A 24,691-nucleotide genomic window follows, 5' to 3' on the forward strand; every position below is an offset into this window, starting at 1 on the left:
GGCTCCACACCCAGCTTGGGGCTTGAACTGATGACCCTGAGATCAAGAATCCCATGCTCCACTGCTGAGCCAGCTAGGCGCCCCTCCCACAGAGTTTAGATCAGCCTAGCTAATTGAGTAGGCTGAGAACATGAAACAAGGGCTATAAATACTAGAAAGCAAGCCGAGTGGAGTGAGTGGTCGCCAGAGATGCCTGACGGTCTGTTCTGAGGTGCGGCCAAGGAGAGTGATGGAGCTGGCCAGAGACCGCTTACACCCGAGACGGACTACAGAACAGCATGTACCAGAGGTGGAAGTCTAAGTCAAACGTAGAAGGACAGTCTCGCTGAGCCACCAAAAGTGTCAGTCGTACCCAAGGCGATGTCAGCAGCAGCAAGTACCTGGGGAGGATTTCCAGGCAGAACCAAGACAGGCATTCTTAGCTGAGACACCAAGAGGTGGTGAAAGCAGGATTGGAATATCCAGGTAGCTGATTTCCAAGGAAAAAACCAGGCTCCATCTACCATTTGAAGCTTCTGCCCCAAGTTTGCACTGTTGGTAAGAGAATCTGCATCATACCTTTATATGGAGCCTTCCCTCAGGTCTTAAGGATCCTGAAACCTTGCTGCACACCTTGGATTTGATGGAACGGCAACCATGACTGTGGGAAAGAACAGCGAGATGCTGCAGCCCATTGACTATAGAATGAGAGGTATCCTGCAAAATGGCCAAATCTTCATTGCCAAGATTTTTTTTAAAGTAATTTCTGCAGCCAACATGGGGCTCGAACTTACAACCCGAGATCGGGAGTCACGAGCTCTGCTGACCAAGCCAGTGGCACATTCATTGAAACCTTTAAGGCTTTCGCCAAGCATATGAACTTGATCCTCTGTGATTGTGATCAATTCAGGAAGACCAAGCCCAAGAATCTGAAGCAGCCAGACCATGAAGAAAAGCGAGTTTGGGGTCTGGTGTGGCTACATGGGGAGAACGTGGTTTCCATGACTGTGAGGGGACCACCCCCCAAAGATACTGGCATTGCTTGGGTACCACTTGTTGGAGCTGCAGGAGGCTCTGGGGCGCCAGCGGCTGTTCCAATTCCCCAGGCTCCTGTTGGGTTAGCAGGCCCTGTCCGAGGGGTTGGGGGGCTTCAGGGAAGAGGTGCTATAGCATCTGTGCAGTTGCGGCTCCTGCCAGCAATGCTGGAGCCCCAACTCAATACCCGTCTAGATGGGTGATCCCACCCACTTCTGAGAGCCGAGCAACACCACCTCCAGACCTTATGGCCCCTCTACTTGGTATGAGACCGCCCATGGGCCCACCAGTTGGGTCCCCCATGCTCGAAGGATGCCCCACTCAAGGCATGCCCCCCCCAGGAATGAGACCCTCTCCACCAGGAATTAGAGGTCCATTCCCCCCCAGGAACGCGTCCACCAAGACCCGAAGATACTGTCAATCTTTCTAAGTCACATTTTCCCCTGCAGTGTGTCTTGTAAAACTGTATAGAGTGTTTGTGAGATTTTGTTCCCTCTTTGTGGCATTAATATTAGCTAATAAATGCATGGAGCAATTACAAAATATAAGAGAAAGCAAAGGAATGCTTACTTGCAGATATGATATGAGTAGAAAATCCTAACCAACAAGGTGATTAGACACAAGTTTAAAAATAAAAATCGATTTTAAAAAATCAATAGATCAATGTATGCATGGGAAATTCTGTATATGATAAAGATGACATTGACGCTACTCAGCCATCAAAAAAAAAAAAAAGAAATCTTGCCATTTGTAACGATGTGGGTGGATCTAGAAGGTATGATGCTAAGTGAAATAAGTCAATCAGAGAAAGACCATCAGCATACGATCTCACTGATATGTGGAATTTAAGAAACAAAACAGAGGATCATAGGGGAAGAGAGGAAAAAATTAAACAAGACAAAATCAGAGAGGGAGACAATGCCAAAAGACTTTTTTTTAAAAAAGATTTTATTTTATTTATTAGAGAGAGAGAGAGCATAAGCAGGGGGGTTGCAGGCAGAGGGAGAGGGAGAAGCAGGCTCCTGACTGAGCAGGGAACCTGACTCGGGGCTCAATCCCAGGACCCCGGGATCATGACCTGAGCCTAAGGAGACACTTAACCCACTGAGTCACCCAGGTGCCCCCTAACAGACTCTTAATCATAGGAAACAAACAGGGATGCCGGACGGGGAGAGGGGTGGGGAGATGGAGGTAACTGGGTGATGGGCATTAAGGAGGGCACATGATGTAATGAGCACTGGGTATTATATAAAAAAAGAAAATAGAAAAATAAAATAAAAAAATAAAAAGTACTTAGATCATACAAAAAAAGATGACATTCATATCAAAAAGAAATTGATATATCTTTTGATAACTGTTTTTGGGACAATTGGCTATCCATTTGGAAGGAAAGAAAATGAAATCTCTACCTCACGTAAAAATAAATTTCAGATATATCAAAGGGTTTAACATGAAAAATAAAACTACAGAAAAAAATAGAGGAATAGTTAATATTCTTATGTTAAAAGAAGGTCTCTCTAACAAAACTCAGAGTTCTTGTTTTTTGTTTTTTTTAATGGGCAGGTTTGACTACTTGAATTTTTAAAACTTCTGTAGAATCACTTCTGGTATTCAAAGTCTGGTTCTTCCACTTAGAACCTGGGAGACCCCAGGCTAGTTCCTTACCCTTTGTAGGTCTCAATTTGTAAAATGGGGATAACAGTAGTACATACCTTGTAATGTAAGATTTAAATGAGATAACCCATATAAAGCGCTTAAAATGGTGTCCGGCATACTATAAATGCTCAGTAAATTTTAGCTATTAGTGTTATTATCACTGCAACATTTACAAAATGAAAAATGACATTTACAAAGTTAAAAGATAAGTCACAGAGTAGGAGACATTTGTCACATAATAAAGAGACAAAGGGTTAATGTCTGTAGTATACAAAGAGCATCTACAAGTCAATAAACTCCCCAACCAACATGGCTGAAACATGAACAAAGAATGTGAATCGATAATTAACAGAAGAAATTCAAATGGCCAACAAACATTTGGGAAAAAGTTCAACTTCATTAATAGTGAAAGAATGCAGTCACAACAACATTTAGATACCACTACTGATTGATTGTCTCTCACACCGGAAATTTTTGGGGTTGGTGGAAGTGTTGGTTGGGCTAAAATTGTTCTGTTTTTAGAGAGAAATTTGTCAATGTCTATTAGAACGTAAAAAAATGTAAACTCTTTGAGCAATGTCACTTCTAAGATCCTATCCAATGAATACAATGTATTCAGCATGTACTTAATACCGAAACTTTGGGAACAAAATGAATGATTATCTGTAGGGGAAGGAGACATTGATTTAATGGAATCCTACTTCACCATTATAAAGAATGGAGTAACTCATTATGAACTCACCTTGAAAGATGTTAAGTGAAAAAGCACATTGTAGAACAATATGTACGTTATGATCTCATTTCTGCAAAAATTAAAAAAGATGCATGTGTGCATACATATGCCTGCATATAAATTTACATTTGCATAAACATTAAAAAGTCTGGAAGATAGAAACCAAAACGTCAACAGTGATTTCTTCTGAAGTGTGAAATTCCTTCCTTCAATTGGCTTATTTATTCATTCAGCAAGTGTGTATTGAAAACCTGCTACATGCTAAGCATTGTTTTAGGCACTGTGGATACAGCAATAAATAAAATGGACAAAATTCCTGTCCTCATGCAATTCACATCTTCCACAGGGAGACAGATAGTAAAAATAAATAAATAAATAAAATATACAGTGTTTCAGATGGTGATATACACTATGGGGGAAAATAAAGCAGAGAAGAGATGTAGAAGGGCAGTTTCCAATTTTAAATATGGTGGATTGAAAGAGTAGAGGGCACATTTCACATCTTTATATCCTTAAAAAAATCGTAGGGTTAACAAGGGTTTTTCTTTCTTATTATGTGGGTGATTTTCTGTATATTACAAGTAAACAGTATGAAAAGAGGAGAAAATGTTCTAACAGTGAAATTTCTGACTTGGGGGTATGGCATAAATTTTGGGACCTATTTTGTTTTCTTCCTCCCACATATTTGAGTGCAGAAGCTAACCTACAATGGATAAAATTCTCTATCTCTCTTCCTCACTCATTGGGTATATTACTGGCATATCAATTGGTGTGTCATTTTTGTTATTTTCCCCCAAAGATTTGCTTTCTTGATTGTGTTTACCTAAGAGCATTTTATAAATTGGTTTGCATTTCGAAGAACAAACCTATAGGGAAACCTGATAAAATGCAAATTGTTTATCTGTGGGGGGGTAATCCCATTAATCCCTTGGTGACCCTGATTTTATTAGCTCTCCCCATGAGATAGAAAGGGACCCATGTTAAGGAATAAAAGTTAAGAATTTTGATGGCAATTACAGTCAACCAGATTGATTACAAGATCTGGGACATAGAGACCAAATCTACCAATAGTTTTTTTGGATCATGTTTTGTATAAGGTCTGTGGTGGATGAGGGGGTGAGCCCTCAGAGTCCTATCCCAGGCTGTCCCTCTTGCCCCTCAGGGAGACTTTTAAGGAGTGTGGAGAGGAAGGGGAGCAATGATTTGTCATCTGCCGGCAGAATAAAGGAAGTAGAGGCAGAGCTGCCACAGGAAGAGCTGAAGTTAAACAAGAAGAACACATCTGGATGTCTGACTTGGGATCTACAGGGACAACGACCTGAGTTCCGCATTCTGGGACCAGGGCCTAGTGGTTTTAGGAGTTGGTAGGAGTTGGTAGGAGCCAGGAGTTGGTAAGAGTCAGATCCATTTCCACAACAGAACTGTCAGGATCTGCTCTAGGTGCTTCATTCTCTCCAACTGGAAAGTTCACTTTTCTGTGCCACCCCCCCCGGCCCCAGTTTCCCACTGGTGTAATGGCCCTCTTAACTTCTTTGCCCCCATTAACTTCTCTAGGAGATTGAAGACATTTGAGGGAAAAGATTTGCCCTCCACCTAAGCAAACTTAAGCTCTTTGGGATTATATTAATAGCAACCCTTTTGCCAGACAGAGCTGTGGAGGGGGCTACACATTGTGTCACTTTCTTCTTCTTCTTCAGAATTTAAGTCATCTCTACACCCAGCGTGGGGCCCCAACTCACGACTCCAAAATCAAGAGTCGCAGGCACTCCCCACCCACTCCCCCTCGCCCCCAGCCAGCCAGGAACCCCTGTCACTTTTTTCTTCCTAAACAGACTCTTTGAAATACTTATGAGAGATGTTATCATCCCCAATGTTGCAGACATTCAAACTGAGCCCTGCGCTCTGGGTGAAAAGGTAAACAACGGAAACCACAGCTCTTAAATCCTGGTTAAGGGCTCACCGATCTCATCTGAGCACAGGGAAGCGTTTTCTGCGGGGGTGGCGGAGGTGGTCTCCCCTTAACCTGTTTATTAGAGACTCAACAGGTTACTGATGATCAGTGTCTTATTCACCTGATATTAATCACACTACTTAAACAATGATGACGAAGAGATTGCCTTAATTAATTCGCGTTACCATAAATACCGTGAATGACTCTTTCCTGCTCGGGGAAGAAATTCCTCTCCAAACCAAATTCAGAGCTCTCTTACGACTCCAACTATCTTGGACTACAACTCCCATCGTGCAACGGGAAACGTGCATAATTTCTCCGTGACCCGACGGGACTCTAACCAATCCAGTGCCACGGCTCTCGTTCAGCGACCTATTGGCTCCGTGTAGAGGCGGGACTCTCAGTTGCTAGGTTGGTACCCTTTCCGGAAGTGGTTGTTGGCCGCTGCAGGGCAACACCCCGGCGTCCCTGGAAGCGGGGAGCCGGGGTGGTGCTGGGGAAGCTGCGCAGAGCCGGGCGCGGTGGCCCAGTGCTTCCCGGGGCGGGGGACAGGTGAGGACCGATCCTCCAGGGAGCGGTCGGGGGGCGGGGGAAGGAGGGAAGCGGGAGAGTTGGGACACACTTGTGTGTCCGCGGGCGGGAGGAGCACGAGTGTGGGCGGGAACTGGAGGAAGAGGTTGGGAAGGAGCGGCCGGACTAGGGTGCATCCATCCAGAATCTCTCCGAGTGGCGGAAGGGGCGCTAGGCTGGGCTGGGGTGCCGGCGGGGAGCGAGCGGCGACCCCGAGCGCGAGTGACAGCGTGTGAGCTTGCTGGGGCGTCCGTTTACTTGTCCTATCCATGGTTGGAGTGTGAGGCCCGGCCTCCGAACCTCGCTGGAATACCTCTCTCGTGGGGAGGCTTCCCCCGTGCCCGAATCCAGGGCTAGCCCGACCTTCTGCCGTCTTTGGGCCAGCTGGGGAAGTCAGGAAGTTTTGGAGGTTTGTTTTTCCCTTCCTTTACTTGTACTGATTAAAGAAATCTCCCTCCTCCACCTGGAATGGCAGCCTTCACTTGGCTTCCACGACTCCTCGCTCCCGGGTCTCCTAACTCTTCGCAGGCCTGTCTTTTCTGGTCACCATAGGCCGCAACTGGGTGATTTCCCCCGCAAGTTCATTGACCATCTATTTAACTGCGGTGAGCTCCTCACACCCCTTTCCTGAGCTCGGACCTGCTTACTGATCATCTCCAGCTGCCTGCCTCCCCCACCATCCTAGCCCCCCAGATCTGTGCCTCCTCTTGTAGTTCCAGTGTCAGTGAAGGACTTCACCGTTCACCCAGCCAGGTCTGCACCTGGAATTCATTCATAGGATATACGCAGCAAACATTTGCTGGGCATTTCTTATATTCTAGGGAGTGTGCTAGGTGGGGCTATTGGGCAAGGCATAGAAGCCAACAGATAATCCCATACTGGTCTAAGCGCCCTGATTTCCCTCCTCCCTGTTCTTCGCTTGCTGCAGACTTCAAGTCCTGTTATTCGGCCTCCTAATACCCTACGCATCTGGTCCTTCCTTTCTCACAGCCACTGGCTTAGTTCATAATTTCTTGCCTGTGCTTTCAGGAAAGCTTCCTAAGGGGTCGCTCTGCTTCTGTTCTTGCCCTCCTGAAATTAATTAGTTCTTAGCCCGCTGTCAGAATATCTTGGTAAACTGCAGATCTGATCATGCCAGTCTCCTTTGTGAAATCCTGTGCTGGCTCCTCATCACACACAGGATACAACCTAAATCCTCCCAGGCCCTTTGTAGTGTGCTCCTGGCCTTCCACGGTAGATCTCTCTCCTGCCGCTTCTCCCATTGTCCCTTGCGTTCTGATCGAGTCAGAGGGCTTAAGACCTCAGGCTTTGGGGTCAGAGAGACGTGGGGCAGCATGCGTGTTATGCTGTGCCCTTTGCTATCTGTGAAGCCTTGGGCAAGTTGTTCTTTTTTATTTAGCCTTGTTGAGCCTCACTTTCCTTATTTGAAAAACCGGGAAAATATTTTCTACCTCTTGGAGAGGGCGAGGTGAGATGATGTATATACAGCATTAGGACCGTTCTTGGAACATAGGAAGTGTTCAGTGAATATAAACTTTTGCTGTCATAATGAATTCTCTGCACCCACCGTGTTCTTCCTGCCTCTTTGCCTTTGTGCATGCTGTTTCTTCTGCCTTCTATTCCCTTATCCTGGTGAGCTCCTGCTTATTCTTGAAGAGCCCTCTCATTGATTCTTTACTCTGATGCTTTCCCTGATCTTCCAAAATAAGGTTAGTCATCCCTACCTTGGTTTCCTGTTGTACCTCCTGTTGCTTAAGGTGCTTCACACATTCTACAACCATGTCTTTATGTGTTTGGCTTCTTAGTGAGGCTCAGCTGGAGTTCAGGACCTTGTGTAATCAGGCTTGTAGCCCTAACAGTTAGCACAGTGCCAGCCCATGGTAGGTGTTCAATAAGTGGTCATTGAATGTTGGAAAGGCCTTCACTTACATTCCCTGGTACTCGATCTGTCCTCTGGAACAAGGCAGAATAGGGCTTTCAAATATATATATATACATATATATATATATATAGTTACAGTAATAACAGCAACTCACATTTATTGAGAGCTTACTATGTTTTAAGTATTTTACATGTATTGAATAATTTATTCTTCTTATTTTTTTTTAAAGATTTTTTAATTTATCTGATAGAGAGAGACACAGTGAGAGAGGGAACACAAGCAGGGGGAGTGGGAGAGGGAGAAGCAGGCTTCCCGTGGAGCAGGGAGCCCGACGCGGGGCTCGATCCCAGGACCCTGGGACCATGACCTGAGCCGAAGGCAGACGCTTAACGACTGAACCCCCCAGGTGCCCCTTATTTTTATTTTTTTAAAGATTTATTTTTTCTAGAGAGAGAGCCAGTGCAAGAGTGAGTATGAGCGGGGGCGGGGCAGAGGGAGAGAGAAAATCTCAAGCAGACTCCCAGCTGAGTGTGGAGCCAGATATGGGGCTCGATCTCGTGACCCTGAGATCGTGACCTGAGCCGAAATCAAGAGTCAGAGGCCTGACTGAGCCACCCAGGTGCCCCCCATGTATGACATAATTTGATTCTCACAACCCTTTGGGATAGCCCTTGTTATCTCCATTTTACAGATGAGAAAACTGAGGCAGCTTGCCCTGCTGGTAAGTGGCAGAGCTGGGATTCAGAGGCAAGAATGTTCCCAGGCCTGTGCTCAGTTGCCACTACATAACCACCTCTCATTTCTCCCACCTTCTGCCCAGTGCCTTCTTCAGTAAGTGCGCTTGTCCCTGCTGTACCTTCTCTGTAACTGGTCCAGCAGAGGGGAGGAAATCCGGACGCAGGGAACTCGCATTATGCATATGTGTGCGTGAGTACGTTCTGTTCGCTTGCACGTGTTTTTACTCCTCATCCCATCTCTAGTGCCAGCAAGAAGTAAACTTAATAGGTGCTCCGTAAATATTCTCGAATGGATAAATGATCTCTAGTAGCCGTTAGAGGCATAGGATTTCTCTTCCCACCACCTTCCTCATTCCTACAGCCCCTGTCCTTTGGGTCCTGCCCTTACCCACATCCTTTCTTAAGGCAAAGGGAGGAGGTAGAACATAGCCCACCCACATCTTCATTTTTTTCTGACGGAAGATTTGTTTGATATTGGAATGATCCGTGAATTTAGATTTTCCTGGTTTTTCCTGACCTTTAAATATAGCTAAGTAGGTATTCTGCCTCAAAGAGATTTTACTTGCCCCATGTTTTCCCGAGGTGAGATATGTCTAGGGATATGTGACATCTCTCAAATGTGGGATTTCTCAAATGATCTGAGATGGCTGATACAGTGCCTTGTGATAGATCACTGCCCTGTTGGACTGAATGGTGGCTAGCCTGATGTCCCCAGAGATCCTCTCCCTTTCCCTCTCCTCCCTAACTCAGAGAATTCAAGGTTCCGGTGGCTCCTTAAGCCACATCAACCACCCTGGTTTCTGGTACCTTTCTGCTCTGCTTTTCCAGAGTCGGTGACCCCACTTCTCTCTGACTGTGTGTGGAGGGAACATTACTTGCACAGGGTGTTATGGGTTCTTTGGGTAGGAAGCAGATCTCCACTTGGGTTGATGTACTGCAGAGGAGAATGCTTCTTCCATTAGCCTGTCTTCCTGAGGCACGAAGTTAGTGCTTGGAGGTGTCACAGTGGGAATGAGAGGGGGGCAGAGCCTGACTCCCTTGGCTGCAGTGGGCTGACAGAGGCAGCCATCTCTCATGAGTCCTAAGGTGAGATACCTTCCTTGCTCATCTGTCAGCTGTCAGGGTACAGAGAGGACCATAGTAATGGTCCCTCCTATATCCTGTGCTGTTTATCAGGGGTCCCTCTCTAGGGGTCTGGGGACAGATTCAGAGCCGCCAGATCGGGCACATGAGCACTCATTAGAGGACGCATCCTGACCTTCTTTTGGATGACAGGGTCTTGCTGCTCCCTGCCCCAGCTATAAGAGGGCTGCGTTGTGCTCGCTGCTCCCGGTGGAACAGTGTCAACTTCTGAAGAGGTCAGGCCCTGCTTCTCTAGGCTCCTGTCGGTCACATCAGGGTGGCGACAGCACTCCCAGCAGTGCCATACACCACAGCCACTTTACAGGGTGACTCGTCTCTGCATCATCGGGAGCTTCAGTGTGGGAGCTGCCGTAGGGAAGAGTTGTGACCCGGGGTCCTGAGGTAGTTATAGGAGGAGGGATTGGAAGGGAGGAGTAATTCTAGAACGGGGCCAGCTTGTCCGTTGAACAATTCGACGCTGTCCCATCCCTGGAGCTACAAACCTTGGTTTCCAGTTGGAAACTTTCCACCCCCGTCCCCCTTCCTGATCCTGTTAAACCTGCCATTGCAGCATCTGTCCCTTCTGCCTTCTTTCTGCTTCTGCCCTTGTTTAAGGCCTTGTTGTCTTTCCCCTGGATGGCGGCCTCCTCCGTGGTTCTCCCGACACCAGTCTCATTCCCCCGGTCCTGCCATGCCCCTCCTGCCAGCCTTCTCATCCTAGAAAAAGGCCACTCTGTGCCACTTTCTTTCACCAAAGCCCTCAGTGGCTCCCCTCTGCCACAAGGGGAGAGGCGAGACTCTTTCGCATGGTCTGCACGGCTCTCTGCCACGACCTGGCTTTCCACCCTAGCCCCTGCTGTGCCTGCTGGTGTCCAGCACTCCAGAACCGCTCGTCTGCACCCCGACGCCCCCTTGCCTAGAACACCTCCTCCACTTACACGACTCTTGACTGCCTCTGGTCCCCAGCCCCTTGAAAAAGCCTGCCTTCCTCCCTTCAGCGGGAATGTTCCTTCTCTCTCAGTACCTCCAAGAGCAAGATGGTTTTATTCCCCTTCTGCCTTCTACTGTTGAAGTTGTGTTTGCTACTTCCACTAGATCGTAAGCTCCCTGAGGGCATTGCTGAATGCAAATAGGGATGTGTGTTGAGACAGTGTGACCACACTGGGATACATTGGTATATGGGAGGGGTGTTGCTAGTTCCTTTGGTGTTTCACTAGGGTTTTCTAGCTGGGGGTCCTATACTGTGAATTATTTCTCCTGTGTTGGGGGCGGGTATGAAGTCAAACTCTTGAGAGGGCTGGGTTTCCAGATCTTTTATGACCCACCGAGTGTTCAGCAAGCCTTTGGGAGGTGTGTCTCAAGGAACTTTCCCAGGTGCAGAGCCTAGAAGGCCTGAGTTCTGAGCCGTTGGTCCCACCCTTCGCTGTCCCTGGAGTTGGAAAATCCCCGGCTAAGTTGGCTTGCATGGTCTGGTCTGATCCAGGTGCTCCAGGACGCAGCTCCAGTTTTTCCCCTTTTAAGCTGGGTCACTGATGTTCTCTTTGGGTGCAGGTCTTTGGGACCTAGGTGTTCGAGCCCAGATCAATCATGGCGGGAAGACCCATCCGCATAGGAGACCAGCTGGTTCTGGAGGAAGATTATGATGAGACCTACATCCCCAGTGAGCAAGGTAAGAAGTCTGGGGTGCCCTGTAATAGTTCTTCGAGGGCAGGAATTATCTCTGATTGAGCTTTGTCCTTCTAATACGAAGTACGCTGCGTGTGCAGGGCCTCTCCGTATATTTGGTTAGATCAGGGGTTGGAATACTGTAGTCTATGGACCTAACCTGGCCTGTTGCCTTCTTGTAAATAAAGTTTTATTAGAAAATAGCCATGCTTATTTGCTTATGTATTGTCTGTGGCTGCTTTCATGGCACAAGGGCAGTGTTGAGTGGTTGTGACAGGAGCCCTATCACCCACAAAGCCTAAAATATTTACTCTCTGGCCCGTTACAGAAAAAGTTTGCTGACCTTGGGTTGGATCAGTGATTAATGTAATTTTTAAATTGTTATTTATTTTTATTTATTTATTAGAGAGAGAACGAGCATGGGGAGAGGGAGAAGCAGACTCCCCACTGAGCAAGTAGGCTGGTGTGGGGCTCTATCCCAGGACCCTGGGATCACGACCTGAGCTAAAGGCAGACACTTGATCGACTGAGCCACGCAGGTGCCCTGATCAATGATTGATTTTAAATGAAAATATAGGGGTGCCTGGTTGACTCAGTCGGTAGAGCATGCGACTCTTGATCTCAGGGTTGTGAGTTCGAGCCTCACATTGGGCGTAGAGATTACTTAAAAATAAAACCTTAAAATAAATAAATGAATGAATGAATGAGTAAATAAATGAATAAATACATATTTTAAAAGTGAAGTCTGTCTTAAAAAAAAGAAAGAAAGTATAATAGGGGATACCATGAAATACAGTGTGTCCTGAAGCCAAGGGTGGCCCAATTTCTTTTTTTTTTTTAAGATTTTATTTATTTATTAGAGAGAGAGAGAGAGAGAGAGAGCACGAGAGGGAAGAGGGTCAGAGGGAGAAGCAGACTCCCTGCTGAGCAGGGAGCCCGATGCGGGACTCGATCCCGGGACTCCAGGATCATGACCTGAGCTGAAGGCAGTCGCTTAACCAACTGAGCCTCCCAGGCGCCCCTGGGTGACCCAATTTCTTAAGAAGAAAACTAAAGCAGTGTTTTGTTTTGTTTTGATACAGCAATAATAACAGAATGTACTGAGTGCTCCTCTGTGCCAGTTTCTGTGCTAAGAACTTTACATGTATTTCCTTTGCTTTTTTAAGGTTTTTGTTTTTTTTTTTTAACTTATTTAAGTGATCTCTATACCTAACGTGGGGCTTGAACTCAAAACCCTCAGATCAGGAGTTCATGCTCTTCAGCTGAGCCAGCCAGGAGCCCTACATGTACTTCCTTTTCAACCCTCGCAGCAGCTCCATGAGTTAGGTAGTGTTATCATTCCCATTTTACAGATGAGGAAATGAGGCACAGGAAGGTGAACTAACTTCCCTTCATGCACAGGTCTGCTGCGTGGTGCAACCAGGACCCACAGCCAGGTGTCCTCAGGAAAGGGCCCGCATGTTAGCCTTCCTATTTATGGTCCACTTTGCACCAGAGTGTTCTTACAGTGTAAAACAGATCATATCAGGGCTCTGCTTTTAGTAATATTCTATTATATGCAGTGTAGCCACTTGCCACAGGCCCTTTGCACCTGGTCTTCTGCCTGAGTGCTCTTTCCTCTGCTCTGCATGGCTAGCTCCCTTGTCTCCTACAGGTTTCAGTTGTGTTCCATTCTGAGAGGTTTCCCTTGACCCTTTCCAAAGGAGTGCCCCCTTCACCTTGACGTTTTCTATCTCATACCTCATTTACTTCCTTCATTACCTTTATCAGAAACTTTAATTCTTTGTATATTTATGTGTTTACTTCTTTACTGGTGGTTTCTTCTCCTAGAATATAGACTCCATAAGGGCAGAGACCATTTCTCTTATGCATAGCACATAGGAAGCACTCAAAAAATATTTGTGAGATCTGCGAATAAGTTAGTCTCTGGCAAGCCAAATTCCAGCTGGTCCTTTGAAAAAGCGCTTTTTCTTCCCTAGTCCCCAGGTGTGTCAACCTCCACATTCTTCCCTGAGATGACCCAAACTGGTGATGCCTTTCTGGCCTGGGCTATTGTCATCTGAAGCATCGATGTATTTATTTCATTATTCCTGGGGGGCTCTGGTGACATATTCCAGTGGTTAGTTCATCTATCTTTTTCCCTGTAAGTAAGCTAGCTCTTAGCTCAGTACATACATCTCCCCTGTTCCTCCAGATCTCTGATGAAAGAGCTTTCTTTTTTTTTTTTTTTTTAAAGATTTTATTTATTTATTTGAGAGACAGAGAGAATGAGAGAGAAAGCACATGAGACGGGGGGAGGGTCAGAGGGAGAAGCAGACTCCCTGGTGAGCAGGGAGCCCGATGCGGGACTCGATCCCGGGACTCCAGGATCATGACCTGAGCCGAAGGCAGTCGCTTAACCAACTGAGCCACTCAGGCGCCCTGAAAGAGCTTTCTAAATGCTTTCTGAAGGAGTATAACGCAAGTCTCAGAGTCCATAATATATAGCAAAATTGGAAAAGAAACAACTACCTTCATGTCATGGGAGAGAGTGTTCAGAGTGGAGAACAAGGCTGCTTAAGTATCATCCCACTTGCTCAGCTCAGATGTCCCCTGGCCCCATGCAGAAGAAGTCACTGCTTTGTCTCTGCTCCTGTGGCACACAGTGCATATCTCCATTCAAACACCTACCCCATGGTTTAGACTCTGTTCCTGTGTCAGTAGGGTCCTCAAGGGGCTTCGTCTTCTCTAGTTCAGTCCATGCTAGTTGATTGAGTGACGAGCACTTTTGCAGCAAGATTTTGGAAATCTTGGGAGAGCCTGTGTCCCAGTAAGGCTGCCCTCATTCAGGATGGTTCTGGCTGTGGCTGGTGGGCTTCTTCCCCAGGCCCCTGCCACACTGATGTCTTGGTCTTTTTTTTTTTTTTTTTTTTAATATTTATTTATTTGACAGAGAGACACAGTGAGAGAAGGAACACAAGCAGGGGGAGTGGGAGAGGGAGAAGCAGGCTTCCCGCGGAGCAGGGAGCCCGATGCGGGCTCGATCCCAGGACCCTGAGATCATGACCTGAGCCGAAGGCAGACGCTTAACGACTGAGCCACCCGGATGCCCCTGTCCCTGGTACTTCTGACCAACAAGCGAGACACCCGAGTCTCATGCCCCCCTCTTTGGGTTAGATAATTTGCTAGAACAGGCCACAGAACTCAGGGAAACACTTAAAACTTCTGTGTGCCAGTTTATTATATAATAAGAGATATCATAACAGATACAGATGAATAGCCAGATGAAGAGATACTTAGGGTGAGGTCTGAGAGGGCCCCAAGTGCAGGAGCTTCTGTCTCTGCGGGCTCGAGATGCAATACCCCCCCGGCACGTGGTTGTATTCACCAACCCAGAGGCTTTCTGAGCCCCATAGTTTAGGGATTTTTATGGAAGCTTCTTTACCGAGTCATAATCGATCATTAACTCCTTTTCCAGCCCCTCTCCCCACTCCAGAGGATGGGAGTGAGGCTGAAAGTTCCAAGCATCGTCTTCTATTTTTTTTAAGGTTGATTTTATTTATTTATTTATCACGAGCACACAAGCGGGGGGAGGGGCAGAGGGAGAACTTGGTTCCCTGCTGAGCAGGGCTGACATGGGGCTCAGTCCCAGGACCCCGTGGATCATGACCTGAGCCCAAGGCAGATGCTTAACTGACTGAGGCACCCAGGTGGGCCCCTCCCCCCTTTTTTCCAAGATTTTATTTTTAAGTAATTTCTACACCCAAAGTGGGGCTTGAACTCACAACCCCGAGATCAAGAGTTGCATGCTCTACCAGCTAAGCCAGCCAGGTGCTGCTGTAAGTACCAAGGTTCTAATCATGGCTTGGTCTCTTTGGGGAACAGCCCCCATCCAGGAGCCCACCCAGAGGCACCTCATTGGAAGAAAAGATGCTTCTGTTACTCAGGAAGTTCCAGGGGCTTTCGGAGCTCTGGGTCAGGAACTTGGGTCAAAGGCCAAATAGTAACAGGAACTGGGGGCAAAGACCAACATGTATATTTCTTATTATGGCACAAGGTTGGTTGTGATTTTTTTTCTTCTTTCCATGCACATCCCCAACTTTCTTCCTTTCTCATCCTCCTGCCTCCTCTTGCAGAAATTCTTGAATTCGCCAGAGAGATTGGTATTGATCCCATCAAGGAACCAGAGCTGATGTGGCTGGCACGGGAGGGCATTGTGGCCCCACTACCTGTGGAGTGGAAGCCCTGGTAAGTCGGCACGCATGTGGCTCGTTGGCTTTGCCTCTCATGGGCACAGGGAGCCTGGCACTGGAGGTCAGCTTTCATTTGCCACCTTTCGAAGCCTGCCCTGCATAGAGTTGGGGACAGCAGTTGGGGACAACGGGGTCCATTTTTCCGTTGCGCTGCCTGATGCTTTGGGTCTGAGCTTAGGCCAACTTGCTGGTCGAGGGTCCCGGGAGCTGCTGCCTTGGGTCAGGTCCCGCAACACCAGCATCTGTTTTTGACACCCTGGGGAAGTGTCATTGTTATTCTTTGCAGACTGCTATTGAGAGTGACAATATTGAGAGCCCCTCAGCATGTCCACGGTGGATGCTGGTGCTAAGAGGGATTGTAGTGGGGCCACACAGACTGGCAGGGATTCCGTCTCCCTTGGCAAACTGTCCCTGACTTTGAGTTGTGGATTCGTTCGTATTTTCAGTTTCTCTCTGAGCTCTCTGGATGATGAGGAGCGGACTCACTCAGCTTGTCAGGAAACCAGGTTGATGGTGAGGAGGCTAACGGGGTCTCGGCAGCTGTTGCCAGCGCATCCCCAACTGAAGACCCCATCGTGTCCCACTCGGGGATGGTGATGCGTGTTCTCCGTTCCGCGTGCCTGCTCCGTTCTCCTTGTCACAGGCGCAGCGTGTGCCAACTTGCCTCTTAAAGTGTGTGCTAAGTTTACTTCCTACCGCAGCGGGCCATTTGCCTGCACTTGTCCCCAGCTAGTGCCCAGGTGTCTTCTGGGGTCTTCCCTTCTGCTGGTCTTGTACGGTTTTGTGATCAAGGTGTAATTATTCTGTTCTTATCCATACCATTCAATGTGTTGGCCAAGCTTCAAAATGACTGCAACTGTGGCCTCACCATCCCTGCTGAAGAACTGTGCGCAATCCTTTTAGCTTCTCCCCGCGTGGCCGACTCCCTGTTCTCTTGATCTCTTCAGCTGCGTCTCCTTGGATCTCCTCCAGTTTCATGACATCTTTCTTATTAGAAATCCATCAGCACTGTGCACAGTATTCCCGGTGCTGAGGATGCACAGTTGTGTTTGTAGGATAAGTTCATAGGATGGTGGTTTCTGTTTTGTTTCCAGTATCTGCCCTGATACCCACATTTGCCTTACCTATTTTTTTCAAAGATTTATTTATTTATTTCAGAGAGAGTGAGAGTACCCGTGGGGGGAGGGGCAGAGGGAGAGAATCTTCAAGCAGTCCCCCATGGAGCCTGCCTCGGGGGCTCGATCCCATGACGCATGAGATCATGACCTGAGCCGAAACCAAGAGTCAGACGCTTACCTGACTGAGCCACTCAGGCGCCCCGACATTTTGCCTCATCTATTAATTTCTATCTTCTCTTTGTTTTTTAAGTTTGTATGTACGTGTGCTGTTTTGCTTTTGGATCCTTTTTTCTAATGAGAAACCACATGAGAAATATAATCAGTATAGTAATACCGTAATGTACACACACCTAATAAATAGATAGCTGCAGTGTTTGTAAAAAGTAAAGCGGTGGGTGGAAGGAAGGAAACCGTCACTGGTTATGGGCCAGCCGCACGCCAGGCTTCGTGCCGGCCGCCTTCACGGTCCTGCTAGTGGTGGCCGGCGCTCCCTCAGCCTGTGAGGGAGCATGAACTCTTCGGCAGTTTTTAAAATACTCTAAGTCATTAAAATTTAATGCAACATGCCATCTTCTACCCTTTCAATTGCAAGAGTAACTACTGTTAATTGGTGAATTCCTTCCTGGCCTTGAAAACACACCCCACCCCACACACATGGTTTTGTTTGTTACACATAAGTGTGTACTATATACATTGTTGCTCTTTTCTGTCATTGTGTGGTCCACCTTAGCCTTTTATCAGCTACACACTTTTCCATGTATAGATGTGCCATAATTTTTAAAAATCCCGATTTATTTAACCACTCTTATATTGAAGGGTGTTTAGATTTTTTTTCCAAATTGACCCTATGTGTGGGTCTCCTTCTGGTTTCTCTGCTTTCTTCCACTGATCTGTCTACCTTAACACCAATATAGTACGTACTGTCTTAATTACTGTAGCTTTATTATAAATCTTGAAATCATTTAGGGTAAATCCTCCAGCTTTGTTCTCCATTTCCAGAGTTGTAGGTCCTTTGCATTTCCATCTGAATTTTAGAATCAGCTTGTCATTTTCTACCAAAAAAAAATCCTATTAAGATTTTGATTGGAATTGCACCAAATCTATAAATCAGTTTAGGGAGAATTGACCTCTAAAATTATATGGAGCCTTTCAACCCCCGAGCAGGATCTGTCTCCATTTATTTAGGTGGTTCTTTAAGAAATGTTTTATAGTTTTTAGTGTACATGTCTTGCCCGTATTTTGTTAGATTTATTCCTAAGTAGTGTGTATTTCTGATGTTTCTGTAAATGGTATATTTTAAAATTTCAGTTTCCTATTGCTTTTATATGGAAATAAAATTGGTTTTTGTATAGTGATATTGTAGCTGGCAGCCTTGCTAAACTCACGTGTCAGTTTTTTTTTTTTAAGATTTATTTATTTTATTTGAGAGAGAGAGAGAGAGAGTGTGCTCTTGGGCACACAGGTGAGCTGGGGGAGTGGGGGGAGGGAGAGGGAGAAGGAAAGAACAGACTCCCTGGTGAGCATGGAGCCCAAAGCGGGGTGGGGGGGTGGGAGGTGGGTGTGGGGGCTTAACCCCATGACCCCAAGATCATGACCTGAGCCGAAATCAAGAGTCTGACGCTCAACCGACTGAGCCACCCAGGTGCCCCATGTATGTCATTTCTAATATTTTTGTAGATTACATAGGATTTCCTACATACGTGATCATGTCTTTTGTGAAAAAGACATTTTTACTTCTTCCTTTCCAATCTGGTTGCCTTTTATTTTTATTTCTTTCCTTACTGCACTGACTAGAACCTCTAATAATAGAAGTGGTGACAATGGACATTTTTGCTTTGTTCCTGATCTTAAGGGATTGAGTATGATGTTAGCTGTAGGTTTTTGTAAATGCCCTTTGTCAGGGTGAGGAAGTTCCCTTCTATTCCTGGCTTTCTGAGAGTCTAAAGCAGAAAGGATATTGGATTTTACCAAATGTTTTTTCTGCATCTATTGATAGGCTCATGTGGGGTTTTTTTCTACTTCGGTCTTAATATGGTCAGTGATACTGATTGATTTTCAAATGTTAAACTGACCTTACAGTCCTGGGATAAAGTCCACCTGGTCATGATCATATATTATCAGATTTGATTTTCTAAACTTTTGTTAAGTATCTTTGTTCTAAAATAATAGTTTGAAGGGGATGAGGTAGGTAGAGTTTGGGTATTTTTTTTATTACCAATTTCCAATTTTATTTATTCATTTTTTGTTACAAGTTGAGACCTCTTTTCTGGCTCAGTAAGTGATTCTGTTTATGTAAATGTTCTAGGTGTTCTCGATAAGAATGTAGTCTCTCATTTTCCAATATAGGGTTCTATAAATACCCATTATATCGAGCATGCTAGGTATGTTTACGTCTTCCTGTGTCCCTAGGCATTTTTGTCTGGTCTCAATCTGAATAACAGTTTAGTTGAGTACAGAATTGTCTGTTGAATTTGACCAGCCCTTGGCCAATATTATGTACCATGATCTTCTGGTTTTCCTTAATATAAAGACCTATTTTCTTGGTCTCGTTTGTTGTTCCTTTGTGGGTAGTAAATCTTCCCCGCCTCTGGTTGTTTTTATAATTTTATTTTTATCTTTGGTGTCCTATAATGTCACTGCAGTGTATCAGGTATGTATTTATTTTTATTTCCTCAGTTCAGGATTTGGGTGCTTTCTTTCTTTGAGGACTCCTGTCTCTCTTCGTCCCCCTTTCCTCCCCTAATTTAATGATTCTACAAATTCCCACAAGTTCTCTTATGTTCTTTTCAGTATGTCTGTTTTTTTTTTTTTTAAGAGTTCTGTTCTTTCATTATGGATTCTACTCTGTTTATCCCTACAGTAATTTTAGATGTAGTTAATTTTCGTCTTCTTTTGATCAGTCTGCTGTGCCAAGTTTACTAATGCTTCTCTTCACTGGCGCCGATTCCCTTTTACCATGAACTGTCTTCCCATGGGGCTTGTTAATTATTTATTGTGAGTTTTGTGAATCCATCTTCTCTAGAGTTATTTTCTGTGTTTTATTCCTAGGTTGTTGAGTGGCTTTACGACAGCTTGTGCCAAGGATTTTTTCAGTGGGCATTAGGACTAAATTTTTACATTAATTTTCCAACTTGGGATTTTCTTACCACAATTTGGACTCTATGTCTACATGTGTCTTGGGGTTTTAATTTTTCATGGAATTTGCTTTTGCCTGCCTAGACCTGGATCGGTGACATGCTTCCTCGCTCCACTAGGTTCTTTTCATGGAATGAGCAGCCTGATGGGCCCAGCAATATGCAAGGGTCTCATTCCTAGTTTCCAGATTCGTGAAGGCCTAAGGCCATCTTCTCAGTCTGTCGCTTGGCATTAAAACCCAGGTTTGAAGGGTCTCTATCCAGGTCAGACACCAGCCTTGACCTGTCACCTCTCACACGTACTAATCAGCCTAAACGTTTTCTTTCTGTTTCTGGCCTCTGAGAACTTGGCACCAGGTAAGGAGAGGTCAGATGTTTCCTTCAGTTTGGTTAAGCATGTTGCCTGAGATTTTGTATGCGTGTCTAGAGAAAAAAATTCTAGAATTTGAATCAATGCGTTAAAAGATGTGCAGAATTTAAATATTGTTAGTTAATCCCAAATTACTTTCCACTGCAGTTTAACAATCCCTCCAATAACAGTAAATGTGGTTCATTTAAAAATATGATCAGTTAAAACACTGTTAACCCCCCAAAAATGATCAGTACAAAAAAATTGTCAATCCAGGGGCAGGAGATTATACCCAATTGTTTGAATTTGCATTTCTCAAATCGTTCATTGAGTTGAGCTGGCCATCTGTTGGCCGTTTGCTTATTTATGCCCTTTGCCATTTTGTCTGCTGGGATGCTTATTTTTTTATTTTGGAGAAGGTGAAACTCTGATTTTTCTGTGTATTAATCTTAATACTACTGTTTCTATTATTTTCTTCCAGTCTCCTGTCTTAATTTCTTTACTCTTTCTTTTATCACACTGAAATTATATATACTTTTTCAAAGTTTTTTTTTCCAGGTAAAGCATACATAACATAAAATGTCCTGTTTTAACCATTTTTAGATAGACAGTTCAGTGGCATGAAGTAACATTCACAGTGTTGTGCAAGCATCCCCACCACCCAGTTCCAGAACTTTTTCAGCTTCCTAAACTGAAAGTCTGTGCCCACTGTCCCCTCCCCCCAGCTCCAGGTAACCTCTGATCTACTTTCCGTCTCTGTTTATTAACCTATTCTAGATCATATCAGTGGACCCACAGTATTGGTCCTTTTGTGTCTGGCTTATTTTACTTAGTATCATGTCTGTGGGCTTCATCCATGCTGTAGCCCGTGTCAGTACCTCATTCCTTTTCAAGGTGGAATAAAATTCTCGTGTATGTCTGTGCTGCATTTTGTTTATTTGTTTGTCTGTGGACATTTGGGCTGTTTGCACACTTCTGCTATTATGAGTAATGCTGCTGTGAACATGAGTGTACAAATATCTGCTCGAATCCCTGCTTTTGGCTCTTTTGGGTGGAATTGCTGGGTCATATGGTAGTTCTATTTTTAATTTTTAGGGAACCACTATACTGTTTTTCATGGCGGCTGCACCCCCTTCCATCCCCACCAGCGGTGCACAAGGGTCTGGTGTCTCCACATCCTCGCCAACACCTGTTCTTTCCTGCTTGTTTGGTAGCAGCCATGCTAGTGGGTGTGAAGCGATATCTCGCTGCGCTTGTAATTCTCACTTCCCTGAAGGTCACTGATGTTGTGCATCTTCTCATGTTGCTTATCTGTCATTTGTTATCTTTTTATCTTTCATTCCTGATATTTTTCCTGCTTATTTCTGCATGTTTTCTCTTTGATTGGAATTGAGATTGAGCTTGTCAAGTTTTATAAGGAGCCTGATTGGGATTCTACTGGGATTGTATTGGATTTATACATTAATTTGAAGATTATCAGCATGTTTATAGACTTTTTTTTTTCCTAAGTGGTCTCTACACCCAGTGTGGGGCTTGAACTCAGAACCCCAAGATCAAGAATTGTGTGCTCTGCCAACTGAGCCAGTCAGGCACCCCTAGACTTGAGTCTTCGTATTCAGGAACATGGGACTGTCTCGCCAAATGCTTTTTCTTTTTTCCTTTTTCCTGACTTTTCAGTAAAGCTTTACAACAATTTTGCACACTTTGGATTTATTCCTGGGTATTGTGTTTTTTTATATTGCTATTGTGAATGTGTGGTTTGTTTTTTGTTTTTCTAATAGCTGTCCCAATGGATTATTAATAGATTTTTTTTTTTAAGATTTTATTTATTTGGCAGAGAGAGAGCACACGTAGGCGGAGCAGTAGGGAGAGGGAGAAGCAGGCTCCCCATTGAGCAGGGAGCCTGATGCGGGGCTCGATCCCAGGACCCTGGGACCATGATGTGAGCTGAAGGCAGCTGCCCAACCGACGAAGCCACCCAGGCAGCCCTGAAACAGATTCTTGAAGTGCACCTTTTACATTATTTTCTTTTTCTTCTTTTTGAGAGAATGTGTGGGGGGGGGAGGGGCAGAGGGAGAAAGAGAATCATGACCCTGAGATCATGACCTGAGCTGAAGTCAAGAGTTGGATGCTCAACCGACTGCGCCACACAGGCACCCCTACGTTATTTTTCTTCTGTTGTTGATCCCCACTGGCTTGGATCGTCGCCTCTTGTGAGTTCAGAGTCTTCTGCTAAACCAGGGTTTTCACAGTGCCTCTTCTTCCTTACACCATTTATAAAAATACTAAGCAAGTTCGAGCCTAGAATTTATCTCCAAGATTCCATCGCGTCTGTACTTATCCATCTAAAACCAAATTTATTCCTACTCCAGTCTAGCATGAATTTCCAGGAACCCCAATGATTATACGTCTTCTTCTAGAGAAGGCCTTCGGTATCGCAATCCTTTGTTCCTATGTGAGTCAACTCCTGTCTCAGCCGCACGGCGCCCTTCCATTCCGCGTTAACCCTCCCCGTGTCCCGTCCTCCGCCTTCTCTCTCCTGCCCCTCTCATGCCATTCTTCCCTCTTCTCCATCTTTCTTTTTACCCCCAAGTAGCCGTGGGCCGGAGCAGGGACTGACTCCTGACCTCTGCTCTCCACAGCCAGGACATCACAGGTGATATTTACTATTTCAACTTTGCCAACGGGCAGTCCATGTGGGACCATCCATGCGATGAGCACTATCGGAACTTGGTGATCCAAGAGCGGGGGAAGCTGTCAGCCCCTGGAGCCATTAAGAAGAAAGACAAGAAAAAGAAAAAGGAAAAGAAAGACAAGAAGGACAGAGAGACCCCCAAAAGTCCGCTGGTGAGTTCGTGGCTGCCAGCTCTCAAGAGAGACCAGGGCTGAGACCTCGGGGGATGTTCGAAGTCTCTAGGTGTTTCCAGCCGGGAAGTTAAGAACAGCACCGATAATGCAGTGACTTCTTCATAGTACATCACCTTCGTTCTGCCTGTCTCCCGCAAATTTTCCTTTTAGCTTCTGGAAATTCTTACTGCCTCTAAACAATTCCTTTTATCTTCCTGGGGAAGCACATGCTATGTAGTAGGATTAGTGAGCGAGAGCAGTCTGCTGAGCATGGTGCTTTGCAACAGTCCAGGAAGTGGGGCCACCTGCCCCTCTGGAGAGTGCGGGGCCGGGGGCACTTGATGGAGAACGCAGATGAGCGGCGTGTCTTCCCTCTCCTTTCAGAGCCAGGCCTTCCTAGTGTGGTGCAAATTCCTAGATGTCAGATGTAGCCCTAATTCAGTTGTCCGAACGCCAGTGCCTTTCAAATCCAACGAGAAAAGCTCTGGGCTTTATCTGCTCCTGTGGATTGTCTTTTTTGCCGGCGTCCTCGGTTAGTGGTACATGATTGAAATTTGACGGCAGTGTGGTTACCTTGGTCTCAGGTAGCTTTTTTTACTCGGAGTGAAAGCGCTCTTTCCCCTTATTGTTTTATTTGTCCCTCCAGTGTGTCTGAACTTCAGAGACAGAGTTATGGCCCTGAATTTATAGGTAGAGAAGCAAAGACTCAGAGCCATCCTGGCGTGAGGCCCAGGCTCTCAGGTGGTACAGGGATTCCTTCATCCAGATGGGGGGCGGGGGTGGGGCAGGCGTGGGGCAGTGGGGCACGTTGAGGAGAAGGAGGCCCCATAGGAACCCAGGTCAGCCAGGTGGGGAGCACTGAGAACATCTTTTCAACCTTCTCATTTGTCCAGTTGATTTGCTTGCTGTCTGTAGTCTGTTTCCCGCCATGCTTAGTGCTTGCTTCTCAGTAAAGGTTTCGTCCATCTTCCTTCCTTCCCCAAAGCGTCAGTTCTGCCATTGGATGGTTGCTGGTGAATTTGTCTTTTTCAAGTATTTCCAAGTTCTACAGATACTCCTCCCTCCTTCCTCCCTGTGCTCCGCCCCCCCCCCCCCCCGCCAATGTATTGCTACTCACGATCCCAAGAAATAAGACAACAAGCCCATCCCTCCAGAGAGAGAAAAGAGGACAGGTAATTTCCAAATCGGTTGAATTTTCTGATGTTAACGTGTTTGAAAGGCCAAAGATGGATAATGGGCTTTTCATTAGCCCACGACCACTTTAAATGATAATCAGTCTGGGCAGGCTCTGGCATGACTAGGTGAGAGAGGGAACGAGGTTAGGGTTCTGGGGCAGCAGGTTGGGTGACAGAGTTCTGGGTGTGTGAGCAAGTGCTTGGAGCTCCCTGTTAAAAAGGATTCTTTTGTGGTTTCAGGAGCTGAGGACGATTGGATAGCCCTGGGCTGCCAGTCTGGATCTCAGGGCTCAGGACAGTGCCTCAGACCTGGGTTTGTCCAGAGGGCAGGCCTGAGCCAGGTGGGTGACCTGGGCTCAGGTGGCTTGGGCTCTCTGGCGGTGTGCATGCATAGGCTGGCTGGAGCTTAGTATGAATGTTTGCAGGATGAAGTCTATCTTTTAGGGTTTCTTCGAGACCCAAGATTCTCTGGTGTGGACCTCTCTTGAGCAGTACCAACTTGTGTC

At 45.9% G+C, this 24,691-nt stretch overlaps 1 protein-coding gene and 2 pseudogenes across 17 annotated transcripts in view; all 3 read left to right on the forward strand.

Annotated features, from left to right (window-relative positions):
• The first annotated feature begins 229 nt into the window (after positions 1-229).
• Positions 230-469, forward strand: LOC112840198 (SNRPN upstream reading frame protein-like; annotated as a pseudogene).
• Positions 470-626: 157 nt separating this feature from the next.
• Positions 627-1,475, forward strand: LOC112840197 (small nuclear ribonucleoprotein-associated protein B-like; annotated as a pseudogene).
• Positions 1,476-5,786: 4,311 nt separating this feature from the next.
• Positions 5,787-24,691, forward strand: part of CEP164 (centrosomal protein 164) — a 61,046-nt gene continuing 42,141 nt past the window's right edge. For 14 of the 17 annotated variants that reach the window (XM_073903792.1, XM_073903795.1, XM_073903796.1 and 11 more), the window contains exons 1-4: positions 5,787-5,906; positions 11,217-11,334; positions 15,446-15,557; positions 22,806-23,010. In XM_073903792.1, the coding sequence (XP_073759893.1) occupies positions 11,253-11,334; positions 15,446-15,557; positions 22,806-23,010 (399 nt within the window). In that variant the 5' untranslated portion in view covers positions 5,787-5,906; positions 11,217-11,252. Of the gene's footprint in view, positions 5,907-6,133; positions 6,334-11,216; positions 11,335-15,445; positions 15,558-22,535; positions 22,619-22,805; positions 23,011-24,691 lie in introns of those variants that run through there. The other 3 variants (XM_073903793.1, XM_073903800.1, XM_073903804.1) reach the window with 3 other exon arrangements.

This window comes from Callorhinus ursinus, unplaced genomic scaffold (genome assembly GCF_003265705.2).
Source record: "Callorhinus ursinus isolate GAN/ISIS: 27379988/994484 unplaced genomic scaffold, GSC_fseal_2.0 scaffold19, whole genome shotgun sequence".
Lineage (NCBI taxonomy): Eukaryota > Metazoa > Chordata > Mammalia > Carnivora > Otariidae > Callorhinus > Callorhinus ursinus.